The sequence below is a fragment of the Saccopteryx leptura genome, chromosome 6, assembly GCF_036850995.1.
Source record: "Saccopteryx leptura isolate mSacLep1 chromosome 6, mSacLep1_pri_phased_curated, whole genome shotgun sequence".
NCBI classification, from domain to species: domain Eukaryota; kingdom Metazoa; phylum Chordata; class Mammalia; order Chiroptera; family Emballonuridae; genus Saccopteryx; species Saccopteryx leptura.
Genome location: NC_089508.1, coordinates 67,663,969 through 67,691,381, shown reverse-complemented (window position 1 = coordinate 67,691,381; position 27,413 = coordinate 67,663,969). Strand labels below are relative to the sequence as shown.

The 27,413-nt window shown below is 47.1% G+C and overlaps 1 protein-coding gene across 2 annotated transcripts in view; it reads right to left on the bottom strand.

Annotated features, from left to right (window-relative positions):
• Positions 1-5,043: 5,043 nt before the first annotated feature.
• GNB5 (G protein subunit beta 5) overlaps positions 5,044-27,413 on the bottom strand; it is a 50,704-nt gene continuing 28,334 nt past the window's right edge. For both annotated transcript variants that reach the window (XM_066341864.1, XM_066341865.1), the window contains 8 exons: positions 26,406-26,482; positions 20,843-20,975; positions 16,718-16,861; positions 14,665-14,756; positions 12,661-12,709; positions 9,581-9,677; positions 8,488-8,654; positions 5,044-7,232 (listed from right to left, as the gene is read on the bottom strand). In XM_066341864.1, coding sequence (XP_066197961.1) covers positions 7,221-7,232; positions 8,488-8,654; positions 9,581-9,677; positions 12,661-12,709; positions 14,665-14,756; positions 16,718-16,861; positions 20,843-20,975; positions 26,406-26,482 — 771 coding nt within the window. In that variant the 3' untranslated portion in view covers positions 5,044-7,220. The remainder of the gene's footprint in view (positions 7,233-8,487; positions 8,655-9,580; positions 9,678-12,660; positions 12,710-14,664; positions 14,757-16,717; positions 16,862-20,842; positions 20,976-26,405; positions 26,483-27,413) is intronic.

Genomic DNA, 27,413 nt, shown 5'->3' with positions numbered 1-27,413 from the left:
ACAGGCAAATGAATTCTGTCAGACGGGAATATAAGTCATTGTACACCAAATTCCCATTTGAACTGGTTTAGACATCTACACGTTCTCTCATTGAATTAAATAAACATTTTGACAGATATTCATGTTTTATTTGCAACAGAGTCATGATTTTACCTTTTTAAACATTATATTTTCGCAGCAAGCACAGTTTTTTTCTTAGATGTGGAGTATCCTGGGGGTGACAAATCTTCTGGCCCGTCCATTGATAACTCTGAATAATTGTCAGTTGAATTAAACAACAAATGAATAGCCTGACCAGGCGGTGGCGCAGTGGATATAGAGCATTGGACTGGGTTGCAGAGGACCCAGGTTCGAAACCCCGAGGTCGCCAGCTTGAGCATGGGATCTTATACATGACCCCATGGTCGCTGGCTTGAGCCCAAGGTCATTCGCTCTGCTGTAGCCCCCGATCAAGGCACATATGAGAAAGCAATCAATGTGAACAGCTAAGGAGCCGCAACGAAGAACTGATGTTTCTCATCTCTCTCCCTTCCTGCCTGTCTGCCCCTATCTCTCCCTCTCTCTGTCTCTGTGACACACATAAATGAATAAATAACCGCCACACCAAATTTCTGACGCACATGATGCAAGGAAGCAGCTTGCAGACAGACTTGATTAAAATCCTGCTCTGCCACTTAGAAGCTGTGCAACAATGAGCAACTTTCTCAACTCTCCTAGCCTCCATTTCCTCAATAAAGGGAGGTGAAAAACACTGCATCTTAAGATTATATGAGTTGGTGTATGCAAAGGGCTTATCACAGCGCCTGGAATATACAATAGTAAAAGCTCTTTATGAAGCAGCTTTTATTAGTAGTATGAACTGGGGCTACCATGCTCACTTGACCCACTTTTAACCCAACACCAAAATAGGACATTCGGTAAAACTTACCTATGTTTTTCTTTTTTTCTTTTCTTTTATTTATTCATTTTAGAGAGGAGAGGGAGAGACAGAGAAAGAGAGAGAGAGAGGAGAGACAGAGAGAGAGAAGGGGGGGAGGAGCTGGAAGCTCCTTGACCAGGCAAGCCCAGGGTTTCGAACCGGCGACCTCAGCATTTCCAGGTCGACGCTTTATCCACTGCGCCACCACAGGTCAAAAAATTTTTTTATTTATTCATTTTACAGAGGAGAGGGAGAAACAGAGAGAGAGAGAGGAGAGACAGAGAGAGAGAAGGGGGGAAGAGCTGGAAGCATCAACTCCCATATGTGCCTTGACCAGGCAAGCCCAGGGTTTTGAACCAGCGACCTCAGCATTTCCAGGTCGACACTTTATCCACTGCGCCACCACAGGTCAGTGTTTTTCTTTAAAAAAAAAAAAAAAAAAAAGCTAGAGACTGAAAGCCTATTTTTATATTGAATTTATATAAAATTCATACAATTTTAATTACCATATATATTTTAATAGCTTTATTATAATTCACATACCATAAAATTCACCGTTTTATGTATTTATACGGTAGTCCAGTGATTTTTAGTCTATTCAGAGTTGTTTGACCACCACTATTATCCGATTCTTTTACCTCAAAGGAAATATCATACGCATTAGCTGTCACCCCCCCTTCGTCCTGCCCCAGCCCTAACCAACCACTCATCTGCTGTCTCTATCAATTTGCCCATTCTGGACATTTCATATAAATGGAATCATGCAATGTGGCCTCTTGTGACTAATTTCTTTCACTTAGCATAATGTTTTCAAAGTTCATCTATGTTGTAGCATGTGTCAGTATGTCACTCCTTTTCATTGCCAAATAATACTCCATTGTGTGAATATACCATGTTTTTGGTGATCCCACCATCAGCTTATAAACATATGAATTGTTCCAATCAGGGCTGCTATGAACATTTGTGCTCAAGTTGCTGTGTGGACATGTTCTCATTTTTCTTGGGTATAGACCTAGGGGTAGGAGGTCACCTGTCACTGGGGAGCACAGTGACCTCTGCTTCATGGATTCCGATTTATGGACAAAGTTAAATGTTCACCAGTGGTGTGTTGGTCAGATAACCTTGGGTTCAATCAAATATAGGCATTTCCTGTTGTCATACACAGTCTTCACACAAAGGCTCATACCGTACTTACATGTAGTTGTTCATATGTGTTCAGTTGGTTAAATAATCCAGAGCCTCGTTCCTAATCCTCTCTCAATAGAGGGTCTGCATCCTTTGTACAATGACACAAAAGCATTTGTTTCTTTTATCAGAAATGGTCCTAAGTCAGTTGCTGTGGAGAACGACCAGATTCTGCCTAGAGAATGAGGAGTTGAGGCGTGTCTTGAAAGGTGACCTGATTCTCTCCTCTCGTGAGAGGGTTCAGCCTCCTGTTCTCACAAAGGACCCACAGGGAGGTGTCCTGAGAGCTTGCCTCCAGCTGCCTCAGCAGAGTTCCTGGCCCGCCTCAGTCCTGCCCGGCCCAGAGCTCCAGGGGAGGGGCCGTGAGGAGCTGTATTTTCAACCAGCTGTTGACCCAGCAGCCATGTTTGGGAAATGTAGAGCTACACTCCCGGCTCAGTCAGCGCTCCTGGACTTGGGGGAGAAACAACTGTGACGTGGTCCCAAGCCCAATCTCTTCTAACCGCTCAGGTGGGCCCGCAAGGGTCTCACATGTCTCCCTCTGAAAGGATTTTCAGGGCTTCCAGGCCTTAGCTGGTCTCTGGCCTTTCCCACTGCCTCTCTGTGCCCCTCCAGGGGCTCTTATGTGGCCTGTGGTCACCCCAAAGCCTCTCCTCTGATGCCCTCTCCTCGAGCCCCGCCGTAACTGCCCTCTTTTCTTCCTCCTCCTCCTCCCAAGCTCTTACAAGGGCCCCTAATGGCCTCAGGGCGGTCCCACACAGAGGTGCTTAACAAGGGCTCATTAGTCCAGACCATGTTTTCCAAATGTGGTCCCCACCCTGAGTTGAGGGTCTCTGAGAGACTTTCAAGAGGTTCTTCAAAGTCAAAACTATTTTCATGATAATAATGACTTTTTATTTTTGTGTGTGTGGCTTTTTAAATGCTCCTTCAGTTTTCTAGAGGCTACTGATAAGTGATGAAATTTCCACCAGTGGAGTGGGGGATTCTGTATTCTTTTTTTTTTTTTTTTTGTATTTTTCCGAAGTTGGAAACGGGGAGGAAGTCAGACAGACTTCCGCATGTGCCCGACCGGGATCCACCCGGCATGCCCACCAGGGGGCGATGCTCTGCCCATCTGGGGCGTTGCTCTGCCACAATCAGAGCCATTCTAGCACCTGAGGCAGAGGCCACAGAACCATCCCCAGCGCCCGGGCCAACTCTGCTCCAATGGAGCCTTGGCTGCGGGAGGGGAAGAGAGAGACAGAGAGGAAGGAGAGGGGGAAGGGTGGAGAAGCAGATGGGCGCTTCTCCTGTGTGCCCCGGCCAGGAATCGAACCCGGGACTCCTGCATGCCAGGCCGACACTCTACCACTGAGCCAACCGGCCAGGGCCGGATTCTGTATTCTTGTGTTTTATACTTTTTCTCAGTTTTAATTACTAATAATAAATTACTGATATATATAGTCCACATAAACAAAAAACTGTTTGGAGTCCTCAGTTTTTAAGGGTATAGAGGAATTGTAACACTGAAAACTCTGGCCCAGATGTATTTCTAACTGATGACAATTACTAATTTGAAACATGAGTGGGGGCTGCTTATGGAGAGGGAGGAAGTGGGGGCAGAAGAAACAGCAAGGGCCCTGGCCGGATAGCTCAGCCGGTGAGAACATCAACCCGATATGCAAATGTTGCCAGTTCAATCCCCGGGCAGGGTACATACAGAAACAGATGGGTGTTTCTGTCTCTCTCTCTCCTCTAAAATCAGTAATTTATTTTTTAAAGAAAGAGCAAGGGAATGGGGAATCGGGGGGAAGGGAGGGGATAGGGGAGACAAGGGAGGAAGTAAGGAGAAGGAAGAAAAAAGACAAAGAGAGATAGAATAAGAGAGAAGGGAGAGGAAGGTAACAGGAAAGGTGGCAGGGAAGGGAGGGTGGGTGGACAGATGGATGGCAGGAGCAGTGAGCTAACCCTTGTTGAAGATGTGCTAAAGGCTGAGGTGGGTATTTTACATGCTTCAGTGCTGTCCCATTTCACAGATGAGGAAAGTGAGGCTGAGAGCAACTTGGATGTTATGTATTCTGTAGGTCTGAACCTACTGTCACCCTGCTGTCCCCTTCTAACTGACAAAGTCCTAAGTATCAGTGGTGCCACCTTCTAGCCAGCTGGCCACACAACTACCACAGCTCAGGATGCAGAGGCCTGTACGACCCTGTGCTGCTAGTAAGTCACTTACAATCTAGGGGGGTGTAGAGAGGTCGAAGGTGGGAAGAGGAAAGGGGCGTGCCCGTGCTGACCTCGGTTCTTTCCAGAACAGGGTCCCACCTCCCGCGGCCAGCTGCCCTCCCCTGAGCAGCTGCCTTGACTCCAGTTCACACATGGTCCCCAAAGACACCCATCACCGCCCTCCCCATCTGCCTCCCAGCCTCCTCTACTCCGGGGGGAGGGTGTCCAAGACTAGGCACACCTGGGGGCATATCCATTTGGCCCCTTAACCACAATCAGTTTGGTAGGTTTGCCCCCAAGTACTCTTAAAAAAAGGAAAAACTTCGGCCTAGCGTGCGGAGGACCCGGGTTCGATTCCCGGCCAGGGCACACAGGAGAAGCGCCCATTTGCTTCTCCACCCCTCCGCCGCACTTTCCTCTCTGTCTCTCTCTTCCCCTCCCGCAGCCAAGGCTCCATTGGAGCAAAGATGGCCCGGGCGCTGGGGATGGCTCTGTGGCCTCTGCCCCAGGCGCTAGAGTGGCGCTGGTCGCAATATGGCGACGCCCAGGATGGGCAGAGCATCGCCCCCTGGTGGGCAGAGCGTCGCCCCATGGTGGGCGTGCTGGGTGGATCCCGGTCGGGCGCATGCGGGAGTCTGTCTGACTGTCTCTCCCCGTTTCCAGCTTCAGAAAAAAAATGAAAAAAAAAAAAAAAAAAAAAAAAAAAGGAAAAACTGGTTAAAAAACTCCACTCTACATTATTTTCAATATGCAAAATACAATTTATTACTTAGTATTTACCCTTGAGTCTCCATGCGGTGTAGTGTATTCCCCACCAAGTATCTCATCAATCAATACCACACGCCCACAGTGAGACGACACAGGGGAGGCGGCTTGCTGCCCACCAGGTGCGTATGCTATGAAATACTTTCATAGGGCCCTTCAAGTCGCTTTTCTAATTGGAAAGGTATGTGCTATTTTGCACATATACTGGGGATGCACTCTGCCCCTCCAAACATGCAGCCTGCATTTGCTGCCGCTCAGTCCAGGTGACTTTTCCTTTGCCCTGTCTTGCTCCACGTCCAGAGGGCCAGGTCAGAGTGCAGAGGCATGAAAGGGTCTGTGGGCGCGGGGGAAGGAGACCAGGAGCAAGCTCTGGAGTGTTCCGAGAGAGAAGCTCAGAGACTCCCCGGGACACTGTGGGCCTGCCCCTTCCAGCAGTGGGCAGGGGCTGGGTAGATCCTTCTGCCATTTCCCCGAGCCCCTGCCCAGACGAGCCCTCTGGGGGAGAGGGGAGAAGGTGACTGAGAAACGGTCCCTATGGACACGGTCTCTCTGGGCTCTTCAGAGGCAAGGCAGGGACCTTTTATATTTCTCTCTAGGCCAGGGTCTGTTGTGCAGGAAAACCCTCATAAATAACCGAATAAAACCATTTTATTTTTAAAAAACTGATGGAAAAGCTGGCCTGAATGAGTTTTGATTGGTCCATCATGCTACTGACCAAGTGGTTTTCAGGGTGGCCCTGGTACAGCCCCTGAGGTTGACAGGAGGGCCAGGCCAGGTCCAGGCCTGTCCGGCAGCTGTGCGGCTCCAGCTCCATAAGGGCCTCTCTGAGCATCAGGGCCTGCAAAGCCAGAACTACCAAGAAGGGAAGGGCCAGGCTGGAGCAGGGCTGGGAGGAGGCCAGAAGACCCGGGGTACACAGCACACACAGCCCTTGGGCACCACAGGACCCGGCCCAGCAGACCCGGGGCCACCCACTGGGCAAGCCTCACCCCGGAATGATTTCTGGTATCTAAGGTGACTTTTTACTTCCCTACAGCATGCCATCTTTATGAGTAAGGAATATTCTAAAACAAAGAATAAGCCTCTATACCTTTAAAAAACAAAACAGTATCAACCAAAAAAGAAAGAAAAGAAAAAAAGAATGGATCCTATAACAAAAGCATTTGGTATCCTCTAGACGAAATTGCAGAATTTCAAATAAAGACATCTTTTATGCTATTTTTCTCAGTATAAGACAAAGACATTATTGTTCAAGATCTAACAATTTGTATATGCAATTACACTCATAACGCAATAACTGAGTATAATGGACATGGACAAGACCCACTTTAGGCTGAAGGGATACCACTAATCGTAATATGACTTATAGTGATAGGTTTATAAATAAGTTTACTGTCCTGTGTCCCCACACAGACAGGGTGTGGTTGCTCTGAGAAGCATCTGTGTCACAAATAGCATTCAGCTTTTCTCTTGAAAGAAACTGTCCCGTCCAAGTGACAACACTGAGATCACATCATCACATAATTCATAAATTATCCTGTCCACTTTATGCACACCTGTACTTCATTTGTAAAAGTTCATAAGAGATGAAAGTGTTTCATCTGAAAAAAAAGACAATATGATGCAAGACTGGGAAAGATACTTTTACAATAAAAACACATTTTAAAAAAAGAGATTCTGTCTAATTACATTTGGAATCGGAACTTTCTTCTGTCACAGAGCACCACAATCAGCACTTCCAGGGAGGGTTCCAAACGCCAGTGCACAGAGAAAAATCAGATTGTAAAATGCTTTGAAAACAAATTCAACTCAAGGAAATAATATGAAACATTAAATGCTGAGTTGAGATGGCATAATTAAGAATTATCTTAAAATAAATAAATTCTTAAAAGTGTTCAAAATGAAAAAACAAAACAACAAACCAGTGTCCGTGAAGGTGTTGTAGTGCTGAGGGCTCACAGTGGTATTTTCCCAGGGGTGGTAGTGTTAATAGTAATACTGGAGATGTTGGGTGAACTTTCAGCCACGGAGTTGCTTCCTTCAGCCAAGTTGCAATAAACTCTCAAATCCTCTAGAAATAAGATCTATTTACAAGTGCCGATTTCAAATTCTAACCTCGGGTACCTAGGTGTGTACTGTGAGGAGATGATTAAGCCCAGACCTGCAAAGACAGATAATTGTTAGTTCCTTCGTAGTTAACAACTTGTAAACCTGAGTTTAAAGGGATAAAAATAAAAATCTCATTATGCGCGCATGCGCGCGCACACACATGCCAATCTATCCAAAATAGAGCACTTGCATGTCTTGGGAAATATAACACTTTATTCTTAGTTGCTCAGAGGTGCTTGTATGGACCTGACACTGCTCCCCCTTAGTTAACTGTCTGAAGGGCATCCGTGGCCTCCTACTAGGTACTGGCAACTCTCAGACTGACAGCTGAAACCCTCTGTGTTCACGCAGCTCCCTGGGTACATTAACCCAACTTGACTAATTTAGGCAACTCCTGCCCAGAAAGATGAAGTCACAAATGACTTGTTTGTTTCGGGAACTTCGCAAAAATCCTTTTACCTTTTTATCTTATGAATAAACTACTCAAGTAGCCTCTTTAGAAAAGACTCACTTCTCAGAATACAGGGCATTGAATGACTGGTCACTTTTCAAGCCATCTTTCAAATCTGCCCCCTCCCCTGAGCCTGTGTCCAGCAATCTTAAACTCTTATGCCACAAATTCGTCCAATCCTAATTAAGTCCCTCCATCAAAAGACCTGCCTTAAACCTCTAAAACCTGAAACATTTCCTTTGCTCTCCCCTTCTAAGACACTACTAACACTGTCAAGTTTGTGGTCTTCCACATTGAGGTAAGCTTTGCTTTATAAATAGGCTATTTTCGTAGTATTTCTGGGGAGCCAACATCTGACAAAATCATGGAATGTTTTGAGAATCTAAAAAAAAAAAAAGCCACAAGGATACTTCCCAAAAAAATGCACAGACACAAAATTGGGCATATAATTTCAGGGGCTTCAAGGACCTCCTAAAGCCCCTCTGTGGGTTTCACAGGGGTCTGTAACCACAAAAGAAGAACCTTATACTTCTGGGAGGCAAGACTGGCCATCTGTGGTTTGTCAAAGGCTAGACTCAGAGAATCAGACTTTTAGGGTCAAAAGGAACCTTTTGATCACCCAGTCCAACTATTGCCTCAACTACATGCTGATACTTAGTTGTGTGATCTATACTTGAACACCTGCATTGATGGGGAACTCACTACCTTACCAGGCCATTCATTCCTTCTGTGGTTATAAGCAGAGCTGAAATTAGAGCTCCACATGGCTGTCTGGGCCTAACCAAGCTCACTTTCAGAAAGGCCAATCACTCTTCTTCTCACACACACAATAAAAATAGAAAAACTCTTCTCTTACTCTTAGGGTGTGATCCCATGATCCTGAGCAAAAAGCAGTCCCATCAGGGGAAACTCGTAGAGTGCTAACACGGTTTTCATGTCCAAACAGGATGGAGACTCGAGACCCCTTGAGAACATCCCAGACATTGATGGTATAATCGTTGTATCCAGCAAACAGCAGGCGACCTAGAAGCAGGAGGCTATGATGGTTATTAAACCAGTTCCTTCATTCCTGATTTTCTTTTTGTGACTCTCATTTGTTTGTTTACGCATTTATTCATTCATTCACTTGTCTGCTCATTCATTCATTCATTCATTCAACAAACAGTGATTTAGTGCCCCTATGTGTCAGGTACTGTGCCTTGCCCTGGGGATTCAGAGAGTAGAAAGCACAGTTGCTGCCCCCTAAGCAGGGTGGTAGTGGACAGACAGACACATAAATCATCGTAGCACCATGTGGTCAGGGCTATAATGGAAGTACTGTTATGTGTAATGTGCTATGCTAGCACAGAGGAAGAAGGATCAAGGAGGACATTGCAGAGGAAGCAACACTTGAGTTGGCTCTTGAGGGTTGAATAGGAGTTTGCCATGCAGAGAAAGGTGAGCAAAGGGGTTTCAGGCTGCAGTAGAGCATGCATGCACAAAGGCTCAGATGCAGAATGGGGTGGGTTGTCTGGGGAAACTGAATGGTCCAGTGACCCCAGAGCTGCCTTAATGTTCACTAGCATCCTCCCCAGCTGTGCAGGCAGAGGTGCCATGAGCTTCAGGGCATGGAGAAAGGGACTCTTGCTTCATCCCCTCCACCTCTGGAGAAAAGTCCCTTTTCAGGTATGAAGGGGAGAATGGAAGGCTAGGGAGGAAAAGTGTCGAGTTCCATCACTTTCTCAAAGAACAGTATTTGGTGGGTACAACCTTCACTTCTCCTAAAGTGGACAGCACTGGGAGAAGGGCAGGGTGGGGTCCGGAAGCCCCGGGGAGTAAACTGGCACAGGTGCAGACTATTTAGTGTACTGGCCCACAGGAAGTTTAGCTGCGGGCCACCTGACACAGAGCTGGGTTTCTCCGAGGTCCTGTTTTCCAGTTCTGGGAAAGTTTCTGAAATGAGATCTTACCACTGAGGGAGAAGTCCACGCTGGATGCTCCAAATATGATACTCTCTTTGGAATAGATGGCGACCTCTCTGTCTGCCCGGAGGTCATAGAGGCGACACTGGAGTGCAAAGAAACAAAGAAGTACTTATTTCTGGCTCTAGTTTGGTCAAGCAATGACCACAGAGCCGCCAGCAGGTGCCCGTGGCTTGTGTAGTTTGAGAGATAAGAGTACTGCTTTCGTTTCCTCTTGTAGTCTTTTCTCCCTCATTCCCAATTCCAACGAATCTCTACAAATCAGTGGAGATGTAAAGAAACAGAAAGTAGATTTCTTCGGATACAAAAACAAAAACGAAACCCTTCTTTTCTCTGATAATGTGTTCATTGTAGGAAATTCAGAAAAACTCAGAAACGCATAAAAAAGAAGTCATCCCGAATCCTACAAGTATTCACTAATATCTATTTCCTTCAGTCTCATTTCTATTTTGTGTGTATATTAAAAAATAAACTAAAAATTTAAAAATAAATTAAAATGGGGTGGATGTTTCATTATTACTTCTAGCTTTATGTTACGAGCATTTTCTCATAGCATTAAATAATCTTAAAAAAACCCATGGTTAACATGTTTGTTAAATATTCTTTATGTAGATATATCAGAATTTATTTAGCCATTCCCTGTTAAGTGTTTTGATTGCATCTAATTCCTCCCTGGCTAATTAAAGACTTTTTTGTCTCTACCATGGTGATCATTCTTATGTAAAAATCCTTGATATTTTCCTTACAATAGTGAAGGAATAGAACCTTTAGAATAGAATTTCCAAGAAATAGCATGTCCAGATCTAAGGGCAGAGATATCTGGAAAGCTCTTATATCACAGAACTGCTTTTCAGAAGGCTGGTACCAGGGGTCCTGAGTCAGGCTTGTCCCAGGCTCCTCGGCCACACTGTCTCCGCCACTGAGCATTTCTCTAGCAACTGAGCAGCTGATCGCTGAAATTCACATTTCTTGGATTAGAGGTAACTTGGAAAACGTTTTAAGCTTATTTGCCATTTTGGACATATTGCTCTGTAAAATGTCTGCACTGGATCCTTTTTTTTTTTTTTTTCTGAAGCTGGAAACGGGGAGAGACAGTCAGACTCCTGCATGCGCCCGACCGGGATCCACCCGGCAGGCCCACCAGGGGGCGATGCTTTGCCCCTGGGGGGGGGTCACTCTGCCACGACCAGAGCCACTCTAGCGTCTGGGGCAGAGGCCAAGGAGCCATCCCCAGCGCCCGGGCCATCTTTTGCTCCCATGGAGCCTTGGCTGCGGGAGGGGAAGAGAGAGAGAGGAAGGAGGGGGGGGGAGTGGAGAAGCAAATGGGCGCTTCTCCTATGTGCCCTGGCCAGGAATCGAACCCAGGTCCCCCGCCCGCCAGGTCGACACTCTACCGCTGAGCTAACCGGCCAGGGCCTGCACTGGATCCTTTTTAAAAATTGGAGTATTTATCTTATTGATTAGGCAACCCCATTCATATCCAAAGAATTTCAGCTTTTGTCTGTCATATATGTAGCAAGGATTTTTCCAAAATGTATGTATTATATTTTGTTATATATTTTTTGACATACAGAAGTTTTAAATGTTCATTATTATCAAAACCCTCAATCTAGTTCTTTGTAATTTCTTCCACAGTAGTAAATCAAACCATTTTTTATGGAAACCATTATTTAATAAGTTGTTTGGTATTTTCAGAGCACAAGAGAATAATTTTTTTCTCTTAAAAAAATCAGTCAACATAATTTTTCAATTAGTATCAAAAGCCTCAAAACTAGGCCTATTTTTAGCTCACTAAGTTTATGTCTGAGAATGAATTCTAAGTAAATAATGAGAGGTTACAAAAATATTGACTTTTTTTTTTAAAATAAGAGGCAGGGAGATAGTGAGACAGACTCCCACATGTGCCCTGACTGGGATCCACCAGAAACCCCTGTCTGGGGCCAAATGAGCTATCCTCAGCACCTGGGGCCAACATTCAAACCAACTGAGCCACTGGCTGTGAGAGCAGAAGAGAGAGAGGGAGGGGGAGAGAAGCAGATGGGCGCTTCTCCTGTGTGCCCTGACCGGGAATCGAACCCGGAACATCCACACACTGAGCCGACACTCCATCCCCTGAGCAAACTGGCCAGGGCCAAAAAAGTATAGATATTTACTTATAGTAGCGTTAACAGGAAAAAAAAACCTTGAAAACCTAAATGTACAAAAGTTGAAAACTGGTTAAGTAAATGATACCATGTCTAAAACATGGGAAACTAATCATTAAGAAAATATAATACAGAGAAAAATGCAAATTATAAAGCATTTTGTTTAAAAAGAAAAAAGCCCCAGCTGGGTACCTCAGGTGGTTAGAGCATCACTCCTATATATAAATATTTATACCAAGGTTGTGAATTCGACCCTTGGTCAGGGCACATAAAAGAATCAACCAATGAATACAGAAATAAGTGGAATAACAAATTGATGTTTCGCTTTCTCTAAAAATCAATAATTTTTTTTATTTTTTTATTTTTCTGAAGTGAGAATTGGGGAGGCAGAGAGACAGATTCCTGCATGTGCCCAACTGGGGTCCACCTGGCATGCCCACTAGGGGGCGATGCTCAGCCCATCTGGGGCATCGCTCCATTGCAACTAGAGCCATTCTAGTGCCTGATGTGGAGTCTATGGGGCCATTCTCAGTGCCCGGGCCAACTTTGCTCCCATGTGCCTCAGCTGCGGGAGAGGAAGAGAGAGACAGAGAGAAAGGAGAAGGGGAAGGGTGGAGAAGCAGATGGGCACTTCTTGTGTGCCCTGGCCAGGAATCAAACCTGGGACTTCCACACACCAGGCTGATGCTCTACCATTGAGCCAACCAGCCAGGGCCAATAAATAATTTTTTAATAAAAAATAAATAAAAGAGAGACAGAAAGGAATTCACCCAATTATGATTCTTCTTGGGTAGGAAGATTAAGGTAATTTAGTATTTCCCCACATTTTTTTCATGGAATACACATTATCTGTATAATCAGAGAAATGAAGTCAGCATATCTCTCTTTTAAATAGGAAAAGCTCTCAATAACTTGGAAACATACCGTAGCATCATCTGATCCTGAGGCAAAGGCATCTCCACTCGGGTAGTATCTGCAGAGGAAGTTTGGGGAGAAAGCACTTTATTCTAAGTGGTGACTCCCAATGCTGGCGGCCCAGCAGGGGCGGCAGTCCCATGCAAGGCCCTCAGAATCAGAATCTCCACTTCAGGGGACATAAGGACCACTTGTTACAGAGGCCAAGAAAGGAAGCTCATCTGGCAGTGCTGGTGAGGAGCAAGTGAGATAACACGGTATCTGCACCAGGCACGAACATAGGGTAGTCCCTGCACACGGCTTTTCCCTTGACCACATGCTGCATTCCCAAGACAGCTCAGTGCTCAGGGACAAGGAAGTGGTTCCAAGCACACTCAAATCAGATACACAGAGCCACATGCAGATGTCTGCACTGACTTACTACATGGGATACTTGTGGCAAGTGACTGCACCTTGCCCAGCCTCAGTTTCCTTATCTGAAAACTGAGGATAAGAATGCATGTCCCCTGTTGTCAACATGGAATAAGCCAGAATGTGCTACGAATGTGGCATAGTGCCAAATAAAAAGCATGCAATAAATAATGATAATTTCTGTCACAGTCATTCTCTTTTCAAAGGGAAGCCTAAGTTGACCCAATGGAAAGAGGCTCCAGGGCAAAGGGCAAAGGGCAAAGTTTAAGCAGTATTTCATGAATACAAAGGGTTGAATTTATTTTTGTGGATATTCTATCTTGTACTCGAATAACTTCATTTACTCCCTGTAGTAAAATCTAGATGTATTTATTTTCTAGGTAATTGCTGAATATTTGCAAAAAGTGAAATTCTTTTTCCTTTCACCTTATCCCATATTTGAGGACAGAGAGCTGACAATTCTTATTAACATATTTTTTTTTTTACTAAAGTAATTAAGTCTTCTTATTTTGTTTTTGCTTTTAAGGAGAACAAGTCTAGTATTGCCCATGAGGCATAATGAAGATTCCTGGGTGATATTTCATATCCTGTCTGGACAGTGCCATCTTCCAAATGTATATGCCAAGTCCTGACCCCTCTCTTGGGACCCAGTTCATAGATTCTGCATGTCATTTGGCCTTCTTCATGTCACCTGTGGAAATGGGACTCAGGTACCAGCACAAAAATGCTGACACTCTGACTACTGCCATAACCTTGAGTAATAAACGGTCCTTCATCTCGGACCTAGCACCGTGAAACTGCGGCAGCCTACCCTGACAGTGTGCAGGGGGGTAAAATCTCAGGACATTCCCAATTCTGTACATTTCTGTCTCTACTATGTGTTCTGTATTTCCAACCACCATCCTTTCTCGAACTCACACAACTATCTTCTTCCTGGTGATCACACTTCCATTCTTGCTCCCCGAGAACCTATTCTCCATACAGCAGGCAGAGTGATTTTTTTTCAAAGGCAAAACAGCGATGATGTTAGCCACAGCTCTCCCCCAGTTCAACAATCTGGCCTTTTGTTTGGTCCCTTAACATTTTATCTTCCCCTGGTACTTCGCAAGCCTGGCTCTTGTATCATGCTGGCCTCAATTTAATATTGTTTCAGAGAGGCCTTCCCTGACCATTCTAAGAAATAACCCATCCCATTAATCTCCTTATCACATAACAGTATCTTAAATTAAGTTGTACATTTGTTTATGTGTGTACTGTCTCATCTCTTGCAGGAAAGTAGAGACCTTGTCTATCTTGTTCATAAGTGTATTCAGTTCCTGGAATAATGGCTGTATAGCATATAAGTACTTAATAAATATTTGTTGAATGAATGAATGAGAAATACTGACTCAATGGAGAAGATAATATCAATGTACAATCACATTAACATTATCCAAGGCACCTGGAGTGCTAGTCAGTCCCACCACAAATCAGCCATTCTTGCTGGGGAGGCCTCTCTCAGCCAAGTAAACTAAGCCTGGTGGTGGTTGCTGGGCTAAGTGTTAGCCCAGGCCAGAGAGCACAGGACAGCAGAGAAGTAAAGCGAACATTCTACTCACTGACCGGACACTGTTGATGTCTGACTCGTGTGTCTCAAAGGCCTGCACGCACTGGCCGGAGCGCATGTCCCACACCATGGCTTTCTTGTCACATCCCTGCAAATGCAAAGTTACCCAGAGTTGTGGCTGATGCAAGGATTTCCTACAGACAGGCATGCATTCCAGCTGTGTAACAGAGACCATTTATGTCCATTAGCTAATGGTGACAACACGCTTTTCAGAGACTAGCCTTACTTAGGGCGACTTTCCTCAAATGACAGGCGGCCAGAACGAGATCCTGGAGTGGGAGGAACACAAGGGACGGAGCCAGCTCCCCCCACAGCATGTTTTCTTCTCTGGCAGCTTTCCGAGTGGGTACAGACTCTCCAGAGCCCGCTTCTCACCCCCTCCACAGGCGGTGCCATCTCTTCATTCCCCTTTCCTTCCTCCTACCTTTGTATCCCTGCCTCTTCATGCCTGGAGAAGAGTGTCGCAGGCAGTGGCTGCTGGTGGGCCCTGCCAGCTGTCTCAGTGTCTCAGGCAGCCCTGAGCAGAGGCGGACCTCCACGGGCCCCTCGGCCACCTGCACCCCAGCAGCAATGTCAGAGCCCAGCCACGGCCCTGCCGGAAGTTAGCTGGTTCTCGGGCAAGTCATCTCTCCGGGCTTACACCTTAAGATTTGTAAACACTCTCTCTGGATTGTCAACATGACCCAGAGAGTCATCAACAGGAGGTTCTCACATTATACTATCACGGTTCCAGGAGCACTTTGATAAATTCCCGCAGAGCAGTCCTGTTGCTAGGCTTTGGGACTATGATAGGAACTCTCACTTGTCAAAGAGAAGAAGTAATAGCTTAAAACCAGTGTCCGAGTTGTTGGTTTCAACTCAGAGGGAAGGGGGGACAAAGTACCATAACTGTATCTCAAGAAAGACCTGCTGGGGGTTCAGCACTCTGAGCATCTTGGTTCAGAATGTGGACGAAGGAATCAGGGCTGTCTTCTAATCTTTAGAGGGACACTAAATCAGATAGAGTTTTGTGCTCTGAAAGAGAATACAACCTATAATGATATTGACACTTTGAGTAAACAGTATAGTTGAGGAGAGATAAAAACAGTTATACAAAGGCACAGGAATGAAACATATACAAACACCCAAGAACAAAACTGAGGTCCCTGCTGTTTAGAGACCAGAGTCCTCATCTCACGCCCAGGCCTAAGATGTGGACAGCTCAGAGCAAACGGCCCTTTGTCTTCCAGCTGCAAACATCATTTGACAGTATATGCATCACCTGCTTCTCTCACCACTCCCTAACTCAGGGTCAGGTCAGCCAGCTTAGTTCTCCATTGTTACTCCCAGCTGTCCACGGAAATACTGGCCCCTACCATTTGCATAACACATAAACCTACTATTCATAATATCCTAGGGAAGCAAGGAGGCAAGTACTATTATGCATTATGCCCAGTTTACAGATGATGAAATTTAGAGTCAGATACCAAAGCTGGGACCCAGTTATCCTGACTCCTAGTCTAGTGCTCCTCTGTGTCCCCGTGGCCTGTCTGCCCAACGCTGAGCCTTCAAATACTGTACACTGTTCCCTGTGTGCTGGGGCGGCACAGGGATGGTGGCTGGAAGGGGTGGGGCTGGAAGGAGTGTCGGGCCAGCCCCCCAGCCTGAGTCACAGCACAGCACGCGGCCTCAGCTCAGCAGCCACCTGGCCAGTGTGTGCCCCTGTGGCTGACTCTGATGCTGTCAGATGCCAATTCTGCTATTTATTTGAGGAATGACATTTTTAAATGTGGCAGATATACACCACAAGTCATAGCAGTCACATCAAGAGAACATTCCAGATCCTTTTGTAGCCTGCTGAAGGTCAGGGGCAGAATGGGAGGCCCTCACAGCTCAGCACTGCAGCTGCACCGAAACACTACCATTGCTGTGGGAGCCGGGGGTGCTGAGGACAGTTCCTGCAACGCCTTCTAGGGACATATCCCATCTAGTCCCAGGAATTGACAAGAAGTGACACCCAAAGCCTCCCTAGTGGACACAGGGCCCTCGACATTCTCCTCGGGTGCTTACCCCTGACACGAAGGTGTTCCCTGTTTCCGAGGGCGCCAGGTCCAGGCAGAGCACGTCGGCCCCGTGCCCGTGAAAGCTCTGCAGCAGCTGCCCGCTCTCCACGTCCCACAGGGCGCATGTCCCATCGCCGCTGGCCGTCAGGATCTGCCCAGAGGAAAGGACAGGAAGAGCGCTGTCGTTATCACTTCTGTCAGGGGCAAGTCATCAGGGAAAAGATGACTTCTTAAACACACACACACCCGTCCCTCGCCAAATCAGGATTCAGGTGCACAAATGTTTCTCCGGTATTGAGAAAGACCAAGTCCATGCCGACACTCGGTCACTGAGCTGTGCTTTTGGGCCTGTCCTTCTCCAGGGAACAAAACCCGGGGGCCTCCCTGCCGCACCTGCCGGGTTCCTACCCTCGGGGCACGCAAGAAGCGCTCCGCGTGTCTGCTGGCCAGAATGTGGGTGGGCACCTACAAGCAGCCACACCCACTGCCGAACAGGTCAGACAGGGAACGTGCTTCTCGGACATGAATGAGCACTCCGGTCACCGGGCTGCTGGTTAACAGAGTGTGGGGTGAGTGTGAGGTTCTGTGGTTCCCACAAACTCCCAGGTGATGCCGATGCTAGTCACAGCCCCGTCTGAGCAGCAGGGGCTGAGGCAGCGTTCTGCTAGGCACACTCTCCTAGCGCTGCTTCTTCCCAGGTCGGGTGCAGCCGCAGAGGCTCCGCGGGGCCGCTGAGAGGTGAGGACAGGCCCCGTCTGAGCAGCAGGGGCTGAGGCAGCGTTCTGTTAGTCTGTTAGGCACACTCTCCTAGCGCTGCTTCTTCCCAGGTCAGGGGCAGCCGCAGAGGCTCCGCGGGGCCGCTGAGAGGTGAGGACAGGCACGCACAGTGCCAACAAGCTTCCCTGTGTGCTCAGGGCACGCAGGCAGTCTGCTAGGCATTGGGGTGTGCAGAATGAGCGGGTACTGGCTTCTCCTCTCCTGAAGCTCACTCAGTTTAACAGGCTTGGCAGTAAAAGCTGAAAGAACCTAATTCCCTGTCTCCATGTTCATCAATTCTAGGACCAGGCACACTTTTCTAGTGCCATGCTAAACAATGTTGTGATCAAGTGAAAATAACCTACCTGCTTGCTCAGGGAACACCTGCTCCTGCAAAATAAGACTGTGAACCAACTAAGCAACTTACCAAGACCAATAGCTCTAGTGTAATGGGACGACGCTCTAACCAAGCCATTACTCTGGATGAGCTGTTTAGTCACATCTGGTCACAGTACTGTTCAGCACAGCACCAGGAAAGTGTGCCTGGTCCCAGAACTGATTAACACGGAGATGGAATTAGGTTGTTCTCAGCTTTTACTGCCAACACTGAAACCTATGTAACTTTATTAACATATGTCACCCCAATAAATTCAATTTAAAAGAGAGAAAAAAAGGGACTAATAGCTTGCCCATCAAGACTGGCTTTAAGACCCTTACCTCCCTGGACTCACCAGCCCAAAGTTATTATGTCATCAGCCAGTCTCCCACTGGGAGAGATCCACCTTCAAATCACCCGCCCGGTCCCTGAAACCCTCCAAGTATCCTTCCCGGTTTCTCCACTTGGAAACACTACAGAGATTCTCGGGTTGGGGTTTTCGCTCCCTTGCTGCAGTAGGTCTAAGAAACTTAGCATTTCTGAATGGCAAGTTGTAGTGACGGTCTGGTAGACACGACAATGACCACTTATGACCGAGCGTGCGAAGTGCTGAGTGAGATACAGGCAGGCCCGAGGGAAGGGCACCAGCCACGCTCTGGCAACCCCTGAGCTGGCCGGGTGAGAGGACGGGCACCGCAGGGACCCCCGACCTCAGCACTGAATGAGAGGTGTGCCTGTGGGGAGGGGAGGGCCTGGCCTGTAGGCACAGAACAGCTGTGGAAAGCTTCCAAGCAGAATGATGAGGCCAAGGGCATGGTTTGAAGACTGCCAGGGCCCCGTGGCTCCCCCTTCAGCAGCCTCCATATCGCTTACAAGTGGAGGCTGGCCCACCGGGAGAGGAACCCGGGGTGCCTGGGAGCAGCACGGGGCAGAGCCGGGCTGCGTGAGGCCTGGGCTCCGGCCGAGCACACCTTCGTGGGGCTGGGAGGGAGGCAGTGGGGACCCACGGTTCATGGGTGCAGAGGCCCAGCTAACTGCACTGCAGCACCCTGGGGCCAGCCTGGTCATGAGAAGCCATGGGGGAACCACAAGCCACAGCAGAACCTCCCTTTGCCCCAGCTTCTGGCTGCTCCCAGGGCCTGAACAGGGTGATAGCACAATGCAGGAAGTGGCTCTTACAATGTTAAGTGCCCACAACAGAGAGAACCCTCTGTGGGTGATAATTTCTGATGGCTGAGGAAAGAAAATAGGAATCAGGCCTTAAGGACTGCTAGCTTCCAACACACCAATGACCTGCTGCACCTCCAATTTCCATGTGCTGGCGGGCTTCTCCCTCCCTCTCCCTCCTCCCCATTCTCTCCCTCCTCTCCTGCATGCTAGTCCTAGCACTCACGAAGAAATCTCCTCTCTTCTGCAGGGAGGGGGCCCGTTACAAGGAGGGGAGTCTGCTCCCACCCTAGGTGTGCGTCCACAGGCTGTTCCAGGGCACGGGCTTCCTGCTGGGACGTCGGGGGAGGCCCAGGACCCTCACAGCTCGGAGAGGCCACTTCGGAGCACCTCCCTGGAACAAGAGCTGGGCGAGTCCCGCAGCTCTCAGGCTTCTTGGGCCTAGTCCCCAAGGTCCCCTTCAAAGTCCCCACTGGGAAGTAGCTCTCAAGTTTGGGAAATTTCCAAGGCTGCAAAGCTCCTGCAGCTGTCCACGGGATTCCCGGCAGCCTCCACTTCCCCTAAGTGTACATCCAACAAGATGAGCATTTAATCAGGTTGGAGTTCTCTCCCCCGACCTCCTTCTAGCTACTTGTTAGCAGAAAAGCACATTGTGCCTTACCAGTGCTCCCTTTAATCCCCATCTCCCGCACTGCGGTGCTGGGTCTCCACCAGAGACACTTCAGGTGCCTGACAACCCACTGTTCCTGCATCCCTCTGTGGCTTCTTTCTTCCAGACGAAGCATCCTCTGTTGCTTTGGGTCTTCAGGCTCAAAAACACCTAGTTCTGGCCTCTGTAGCCAGGTGGGGCCCCAGTGCCCCCTACTGTACAGGTCTGTAAGACTCCTGGTCGCAAAAGTCTGCACACCCTTACTGTCAGCAATTAAACCATGACCTGTCACCTGGTCTCTCCTCCACCAGCGCCCCCTCTCCCCCCGACGTGTGTCAGCTGAAGCCACAGAGGGCTGTGGAAGATTTTAATATGACTCAGACTCTCCTTAAAACAAATCCAAACATGACGCAGCCCCTGCACGACCGCCCTCCCTCCATAGGGCACTCAGGGCTCCCCGTGATGTTTCTGCCCACTTCTCAGGCTGCTGCCTCCCGTCGCTGGCAGCACTCTTGTCCTCCAAGGCCGGCCCAGGAAACTCCGTGCAGCAAGCCTGTGCCCGCCCCTCCCGCTCCGAGCTCCCGGCCTCCCCGCTGTCCCGAGTGCGCTTCCAGCCCTGGAGCCAGGCTGCATCTGGCACCGCGGTGGCGGACACCTAGAAAGCTCTGCTGAGTAGATGTGGACAAACGACAGCATGTTTTCACACCTTGTTGAAGTGTTCAAGTATTGTTTCTACTTTGAGGATTACTCAAAGTAGGGCACAGATGTCGTATCTAAAGCTCCTTTTGGCATTCGTTCACCCAGGAGTGCAGAGCACACTCAATGAGGTATTTGCAGTGTGCGGCTCGAAGGCCCAGGCTCGGGGACGGTTGACACACAGACATACCTTGGAACCACCTCCCAGACTGGGAGACAGAATCCCCACCGCCGCAGAAGGCTCCCTGATCCACCCCAGCAAGTCAGAGAAGGATGTTCCATATGGTGCGTAGTTTATCTCAACTCTGTCAATGGCCACTGACCCTGGCTTTCCTCATTTCTGATTTTACTTAAAATAATAGTAATAACGAATGAGGAACAACAGGAGCTTCCCTTTGAGCCCCCCGCTCCTGTGCAGAGGCACGCCGGAGAAGCCTCCTCCCTTCCTGGCCCTCCGGCGGCTGACCCCTCACGCGGGCCCCGTTTACCTGCATGTCAGAGTTCGTGAAGCTGCAGGCAGACAGGTAGTTGGTGTGCATAGCAACAGATTTCTTCTTGGCGGCCATGTTTTCATTTTTGTCAAATGTCAGTGGATACACGGAACACTTGTTATCCAAACCACTAGCATGGAGAGAAAGAAGTGTCCGATGTTGAGAGAGGGAGAAGTGTATGTGTGTACTTTCTCATTCACACAAACTTCTGAAAAAGTTTTCCCTTGAGCAGCATCACGTATTGTAACTCTTTCCCATACTTTTACTTTGAAGATTTCAAATGTACAGTAAGACTGAAAGAAAAACAGTACAATGTACACCCAATCTGTCACCTAAACACCTAACTTAGCATTCTGCCACATTTAAGGAAGCGAATTCTGAACCGCTTGAATGCAAACTGCAAACACGATATGTTCTATCTAAATACTCCAATCTGCAAATTTACATCTAAGAACATTCTCCTATGTAACCACTACATCATTATCACAACTGAGAAAACTAACAAAATTTCCACACCACCACATAATAAGCCATCCATATTCAATCTTTCCCAATTATCCCCAGGACACAGGGCCCCGTCAAGGTTCACACATCATGTTCAGTTTTTGTATCTTTTGAAGATCACTTAACCTAGAACAGCCCCTCCACCTGGTTTTTGGTGTCTGTAACAACAGCTCTTAGGCTGGTTCATAGAATGGCGCCCATTCTGGATCTGTCACACTGTCTCTCTGGTTAGATTCAAGTACAGCATTTTGGGCGGCAATAGTACATATAAAGGTGATATTGTGTGCATCTTTCTTATAGCTCCACTTCAGGAGGCTTGTCAAGGGTGCTGATGCCAACCTTGATTATTTGGTTAAAGGGGGGACAATCAGATCTCTCCATGGGAAAGGTGTTTTTTTCGTAATTAGCAATAATCTGTGGTGTGATACTTTGAGAGCATGTGAATACCCTGTTCCCCAACAACCTTCCATATAATGGCTTCAGCATGATTACCTTTGCTTATTTAATTAAATAGTGCTTTAGGGGCACAAAATGGTATTTGGTCATTCCTCCTGTGCTTACAGCTGTTTCTCTGCAAAGCAGCAGCCCCGTTTCACCAGGACACTGTGCATCCACGGCTTCTGGGTTCTCTTCACCTGTGCTACGACCCATCACTACCATTACTCCACGCAAGGCTCACACTGTCCCAAATCTGCACAGTGGGGGCCCCTTCAAGCAGCTCCTATTTCCTTTTGATACAACCCTATTGGTTCCTGGGCACTTCCTTGCTTTCTGGAACAAGAAAATATCCTAGGCTCACTTTATTCTTCTTCTGCCCCAGACCTGCAATAAGCCTTACTCCCAGGAACCCTGCTTCCTTTCCATGGGGAAAGATATTTAGGAGAACACTCTCTCCTGAGGCCCTGGGCGCTGATTCCTTTGACTTCCCAATTGCTCGGAACTGCAGGTGTAGCCTGGGGTGGTCTATTACTAGTAGTCAGCTTCGGCAGGACTGTTTATAGATCACGTGGGTGAGCAGGATTTGCACTTGGCTGTGGCAATGAACCAGCATGCTGTGGACCAGGGGCTTCCCTGACCCTTGAGATGACCCACACTGAAGCTGCAGAGTAATTTTTGTAGCTCTGTTGGGCTGTGCGTCGCTTAGGATTGTTTGCACTGCTATGAGATACAGTGTGATGCATCTGGGCTGAACCACTTTAGTATCCAATTCATTTTGTGATCTTGGTTACGGTTTTTTAAAAGTTCTCTGAGCCTCAGTTTCCTCAACTATAAAGTGAGCAGACCCCACTCACCTACCTCAAGGGGCTTGTTGTCAAGACTGTCAAGAGTTCAGAAAAGCCTCTGACATATCACAGATGCTCAGTAAGTCGTCATTATCATTACTCTTATGTTCTACTTGCTTGAAGCCGGCACTATATTTTATTCAACTTTGAATCCCCTAGGCCACCCAGAAAGTGCCTTGCACGAGCAACCTTGCACCCAGGTTGCTCATAGCAAGTATACCACACCTAAATGAAGGCTTCTTGGTGGTTATGGCTCTCAGGTTAAAAATACATACATATGTGTAATTTGTGTGTGTGTATATATAAAATCAATTAGCACATTATTTTGAGAAGGGGATTGTGTCATACTGTTGGAATTTTAGCTTTCAAGTTTGGAACCGAGAGACAGACCCAGTAGTCAGGCAGATGAAGGTAAAGTATCCTAAAAACAATCCCATCATTACCTACAAAGACACTGAGAAAATGTGGTATGGGTCTGGGTCTGTGTGATCATGAAGTTACATGGGTGTCACAAAGCCATGGCCGGGAAACTCTACATTAGATGACCACTAGAAACTCACATTAACCGCAGTGGCTCTTAGCAGTTCTAGGGAAAGGTCTGAGTAAGGGAGAGGTGCTTTTATCTAAGAGGAGGTTCAGTCTCTCTCATTTCAGTGTCTGATGCTCTCTCCTCATCCGCTGGACCCCATATTTTAAAAAAATGCTTTAAAAGAACTTCCCTTGGTTTGGTTTTCATCACAACCTGTGAGGCGGCCACCACATGCCCAGGCCCAGGGCAACAGGGAAGGCTGAGGTAAGGCGCTCCGCATCCCTCCATTCGGAACCCTCAGGGTGTCACCAGAAAGCTGGCTATTTGGGCCTTAGATTTATTCTCTTCCTTGACAGCTCCCCAGCCCCCATTCTTCCATTTCGTGAGAGTTAAAATAAGAAAGAGGGGACAGCATCGTTTTATAAACTGCCCCTGAGGACACTGTTCGTTAAGTTCTTATATTCACTGCATATGCAGAAGGGTCTAGTCTTTCAGTAGCTTAGAACCATTTACCCGCTGTCTCACCCCATATCTCAACATCAAGTATTGAAAAATTATGTAACCGATCCAACTCTATGCATTTGCTAAAATTACTGCTCAATTAGAAATATATTATCAAGTGAAGATTTGACCTTAGCTAATGCGAGGTCTGGCTTTCCCCCCTGGCTACTGGGAGACGATCTCTGAGCCCCTGCGATGTTCTACCTTATGGGAGTGTCTTTATTTGCTTGGGGCTCTGGCCACTGGACAGCCGAACTGTGTGATCTGTGATGGGGGGTTTTGGAACACAACCTACCTGAAGAAACTAGACTAAAGGTCTTAGTCTAAACTCCTGGAGACACTGTCGAGTGAAGGTCAGCCGTGTGGGCAGCACATGACTGAGCACTAATAAAAACTGGACACCAGCCTGACCAGGCAATGGCACAATGGATAGAGCGTCAGACTGGGATGCCGAGGACCCAGGTTCGAGACCCCGAGGTGTCCAGCTTGAGCACGGACTCATCTGGTTTGAACAAGAGCTCACCAGCTTGGACCCAAGATCACTGGCTCAAGTAAGGGGTCACTCGGTCTGCTGAACACCCATGGTCAAGGCACATATGAGAAAGCAATCAATGAACAACTAAGGTGTTGCAATGCGCAACAAAAAACTAATGATTGATGCTTCTCATCTCTCCGTTCCTGTCTGTCTGTCCCTGTCTATCCCTCTCTCTGACTCTCTGTCTCTGTAAAAAAACAAAAACAAAAACAAAAAACTGGACACCAAAGGCTCAGGAGTTTCCCAGGCTGGCACTCTGTGCACCTAGTCACACCTGTAGCTGGGAGGAGGCAGTGCTGTGATTCCACAGGGAGGGCCACATGGAAGCTTCGTGTTTGGACCGCTCCTGCCTCTGCCCTGTGTTTCTCTTCCCTTGGCTGTTTCTCATTGTATCCTTTCACTGTGATAAGACTGAGAGCCTCAGTCAGCACATTCCCGAGCTCTATGAGTCACTCTAGCAAATTACGGAGCCCGAAGGTAGTTGTGGGAATTCTTGAATTTGCAGTTGGTATCTGAAGAGAGAGAAGTCTTGTGGGGACTGTGCCTTCTAACTGTACAGCTGGACCTTTGTTCCTACCTTATAATTGTGGTGTCTATATATAAAAACAAATGTCTTACATATGTAGCATATACATAAATACACATATCTGAATACGTATGTGTGTGCGTGCACACTTATACTGCGGTCAGCGCAGGTCCTTTCAGAAAGTAGATGGGGCATGAATCTGATTTATCATCTTCCAGTTATAAAATGGAGACACAATCTACTGTTCAATTATTTGTAAAATTCAAAATTATGATATACATGTACATGAACATGGGTTCCACAGGCATGCCAGTCTTGGCAAATGGAGAGAGGGGACGATGCCCTCAAAGTAGTCACCCAAAGGGCAGGACATTGGGGATGGTGGCTGGTGTGATTCCGGCTGGGGAAGGCTCCAGAGTTTTTGTTTGGAGGCCCAGGGTTTTCCTATTTGAAATAAAACTCTTTCCTCTTGTTTATAAAAATATGTGCTTATGTATAAAAACTGAAAATAAAATGATAAAGAAGAGAAAAACACCCACAGTCTCACCATCCAGAAAGAGCTACTATTACATTTTTGGTCCAGTTCATCACAGACTTTATACTAATGCCTCTTTTCTAAACACGGCTGAGATGCTACTGTAGAGATACTTTGAATGGCCCCACATTGTTTAACACACAGACAGGGAATCACGTTGGTTGCCGTTCTCATTGCTAACCCTGTTAAAACGAGCTCCAGGAGAACAGAGAATAAAGCACAGTTTTCCTAGTAACCTGGATGCTCTTTTCACTTCTGTAAATAAGCATTTTCCTTTTAATAGCTGTATAATATTCCATTCAATTCATATACCACAATTATTTAATAATTTTTGATGGACATTGTTTCCCTTGTTTTTGGCTTTATTTTAAATAATTCTACAATAAAATGTTATTATTCATACACCCCCCCCCTATATTTTGGATCATTCTTTTCAAACAAGTTGTTAGATGTAAAATCACCAGATCAAAAATTATAAATTTTTCAAGGCTTCTGATACACATTACCAAATGCTTTCCAAAATGCATCAATTTATAGTCCTCACCAACAGCATCTGAGTAGGAGGGATAGGTTTAAAACTTCTACTACTGTTAGTTTGTAATGAAAATAATTATAAAAGAGATTTTTGTGCTTTTTCCCCCCTTTGATAAAATTCAGGGAGGAATTTAACACATTGCTTAACAGGCAAACAATAAAAATTTCTTTTTATTGACTTTAGAGAGATAGAGGAAGGGGGAAGAGAGGGTGTGAGGGCGAGAGGGTAAGAGAGTGAGAGAGGAAGAACTGGAGAGAGGGAGGGAGGGAGACAGAAAAGGAGGGAGGAAGAGGGAGTGAGGAAGAAGGAAGGAGAGGGAGGGAGACAGGGAGAGAGTGAGGGGAGGGGAAGGAGGGAGGGAGAGAGAGAGAGAGAAGTATTCATCTGTTGTTCCACTTAGCTGTACACTGACTGGCTGCTTCTCCAGATGTGCCCTGATAGGGGATTGAACCCACAACCTTGGTGTTTAAGGACGATGCTCTAACCAACTGAGCTCACTGGCCAGGCAAGAGCCCAAAATTAGAAGTGCTTGTTTGCTCGTGCGTTTTTCCCCATACAACACTATTTCATGGCTGACAGAAAATCTGCAGAGCTGCTGTAGGCCCTACTTACCCACACGCAATGGCACATCCTGAGGGGGCGTACGCACATGCCATCACCCACGTGCAGGGCATGGTGACCGCGTGCTCCTGAAACACAGGGTGAACCGTTCATAAAATAAACAAGGGCCGCTTCTACAGAAACATCTTAACATTTAATTTTTTAAAAGTCACTGGCAATCTTACTGAATTACATTATAGCTTCTCAGGGCAGTGGAGCGGGGTAACAATTAGCTTGAGACTGGCGAAGAGACTTAGCCCCATATAATTCAACCAAACGTTGTCATATACTCTGAAAGTTAAAAATCTCAACTGGCAGAAGAAATCCTTAATGTTTTACTTCTTATGTTACACTCCCCATTTCTCTGAATTAAGACTGGTGCTGCTTTTCTTCAAAAGGTCCTTCTACTCAGTGGTGGAGTGTTGGCCTGGCGTGCAGAAGTCCCGGGTTCGATTCCCAACCAGGGCACACAGGAGAAGCGCCCATCTGCTTCTCTACCCCTCCCCCTCTCCTTCCTCTCTGTCTCTCTCTTCCCCTCCCACAGCCGAGGCTCCATTGGAGCAAAGATGGCCCGGGCTCTGGGGATGGCTCCTTGGCCTCTGCCCCAGGCACTAGAGTGGCTCTGGTCGCAGCAGAGAGACGCCCTGGAGGGGCAGAGCGTCACCCCCTGGTGGGCGTGCCGGGTGGATCCCTGTCGGGCACATGCGGGAGTCTGTCTGACTGTCTCTCCCCGTTTCTAGCTTCAGAAAAATACAAAAAAAAAAAAAAAAAAAAAAAAAAAAGGTCCTTCTGAATTTCAATTCCAGTATGTATTTCATCTTATCTACTCTGATTCTCCCTATTTTCAAAATATACTTTTGAATGACTTTTACATGTATATTATAAGTTTGTTTACTTGTGAGTATACAAGAGCCTCTGTCCCCTATAGGTCCTAATACCATGCCTGGGAAGGTGTGAATGGGGGTGGGGAGGGTGGTCTTGACTTGTGCTCAGGGATAAAAGAGAACCCACAAAACAGAA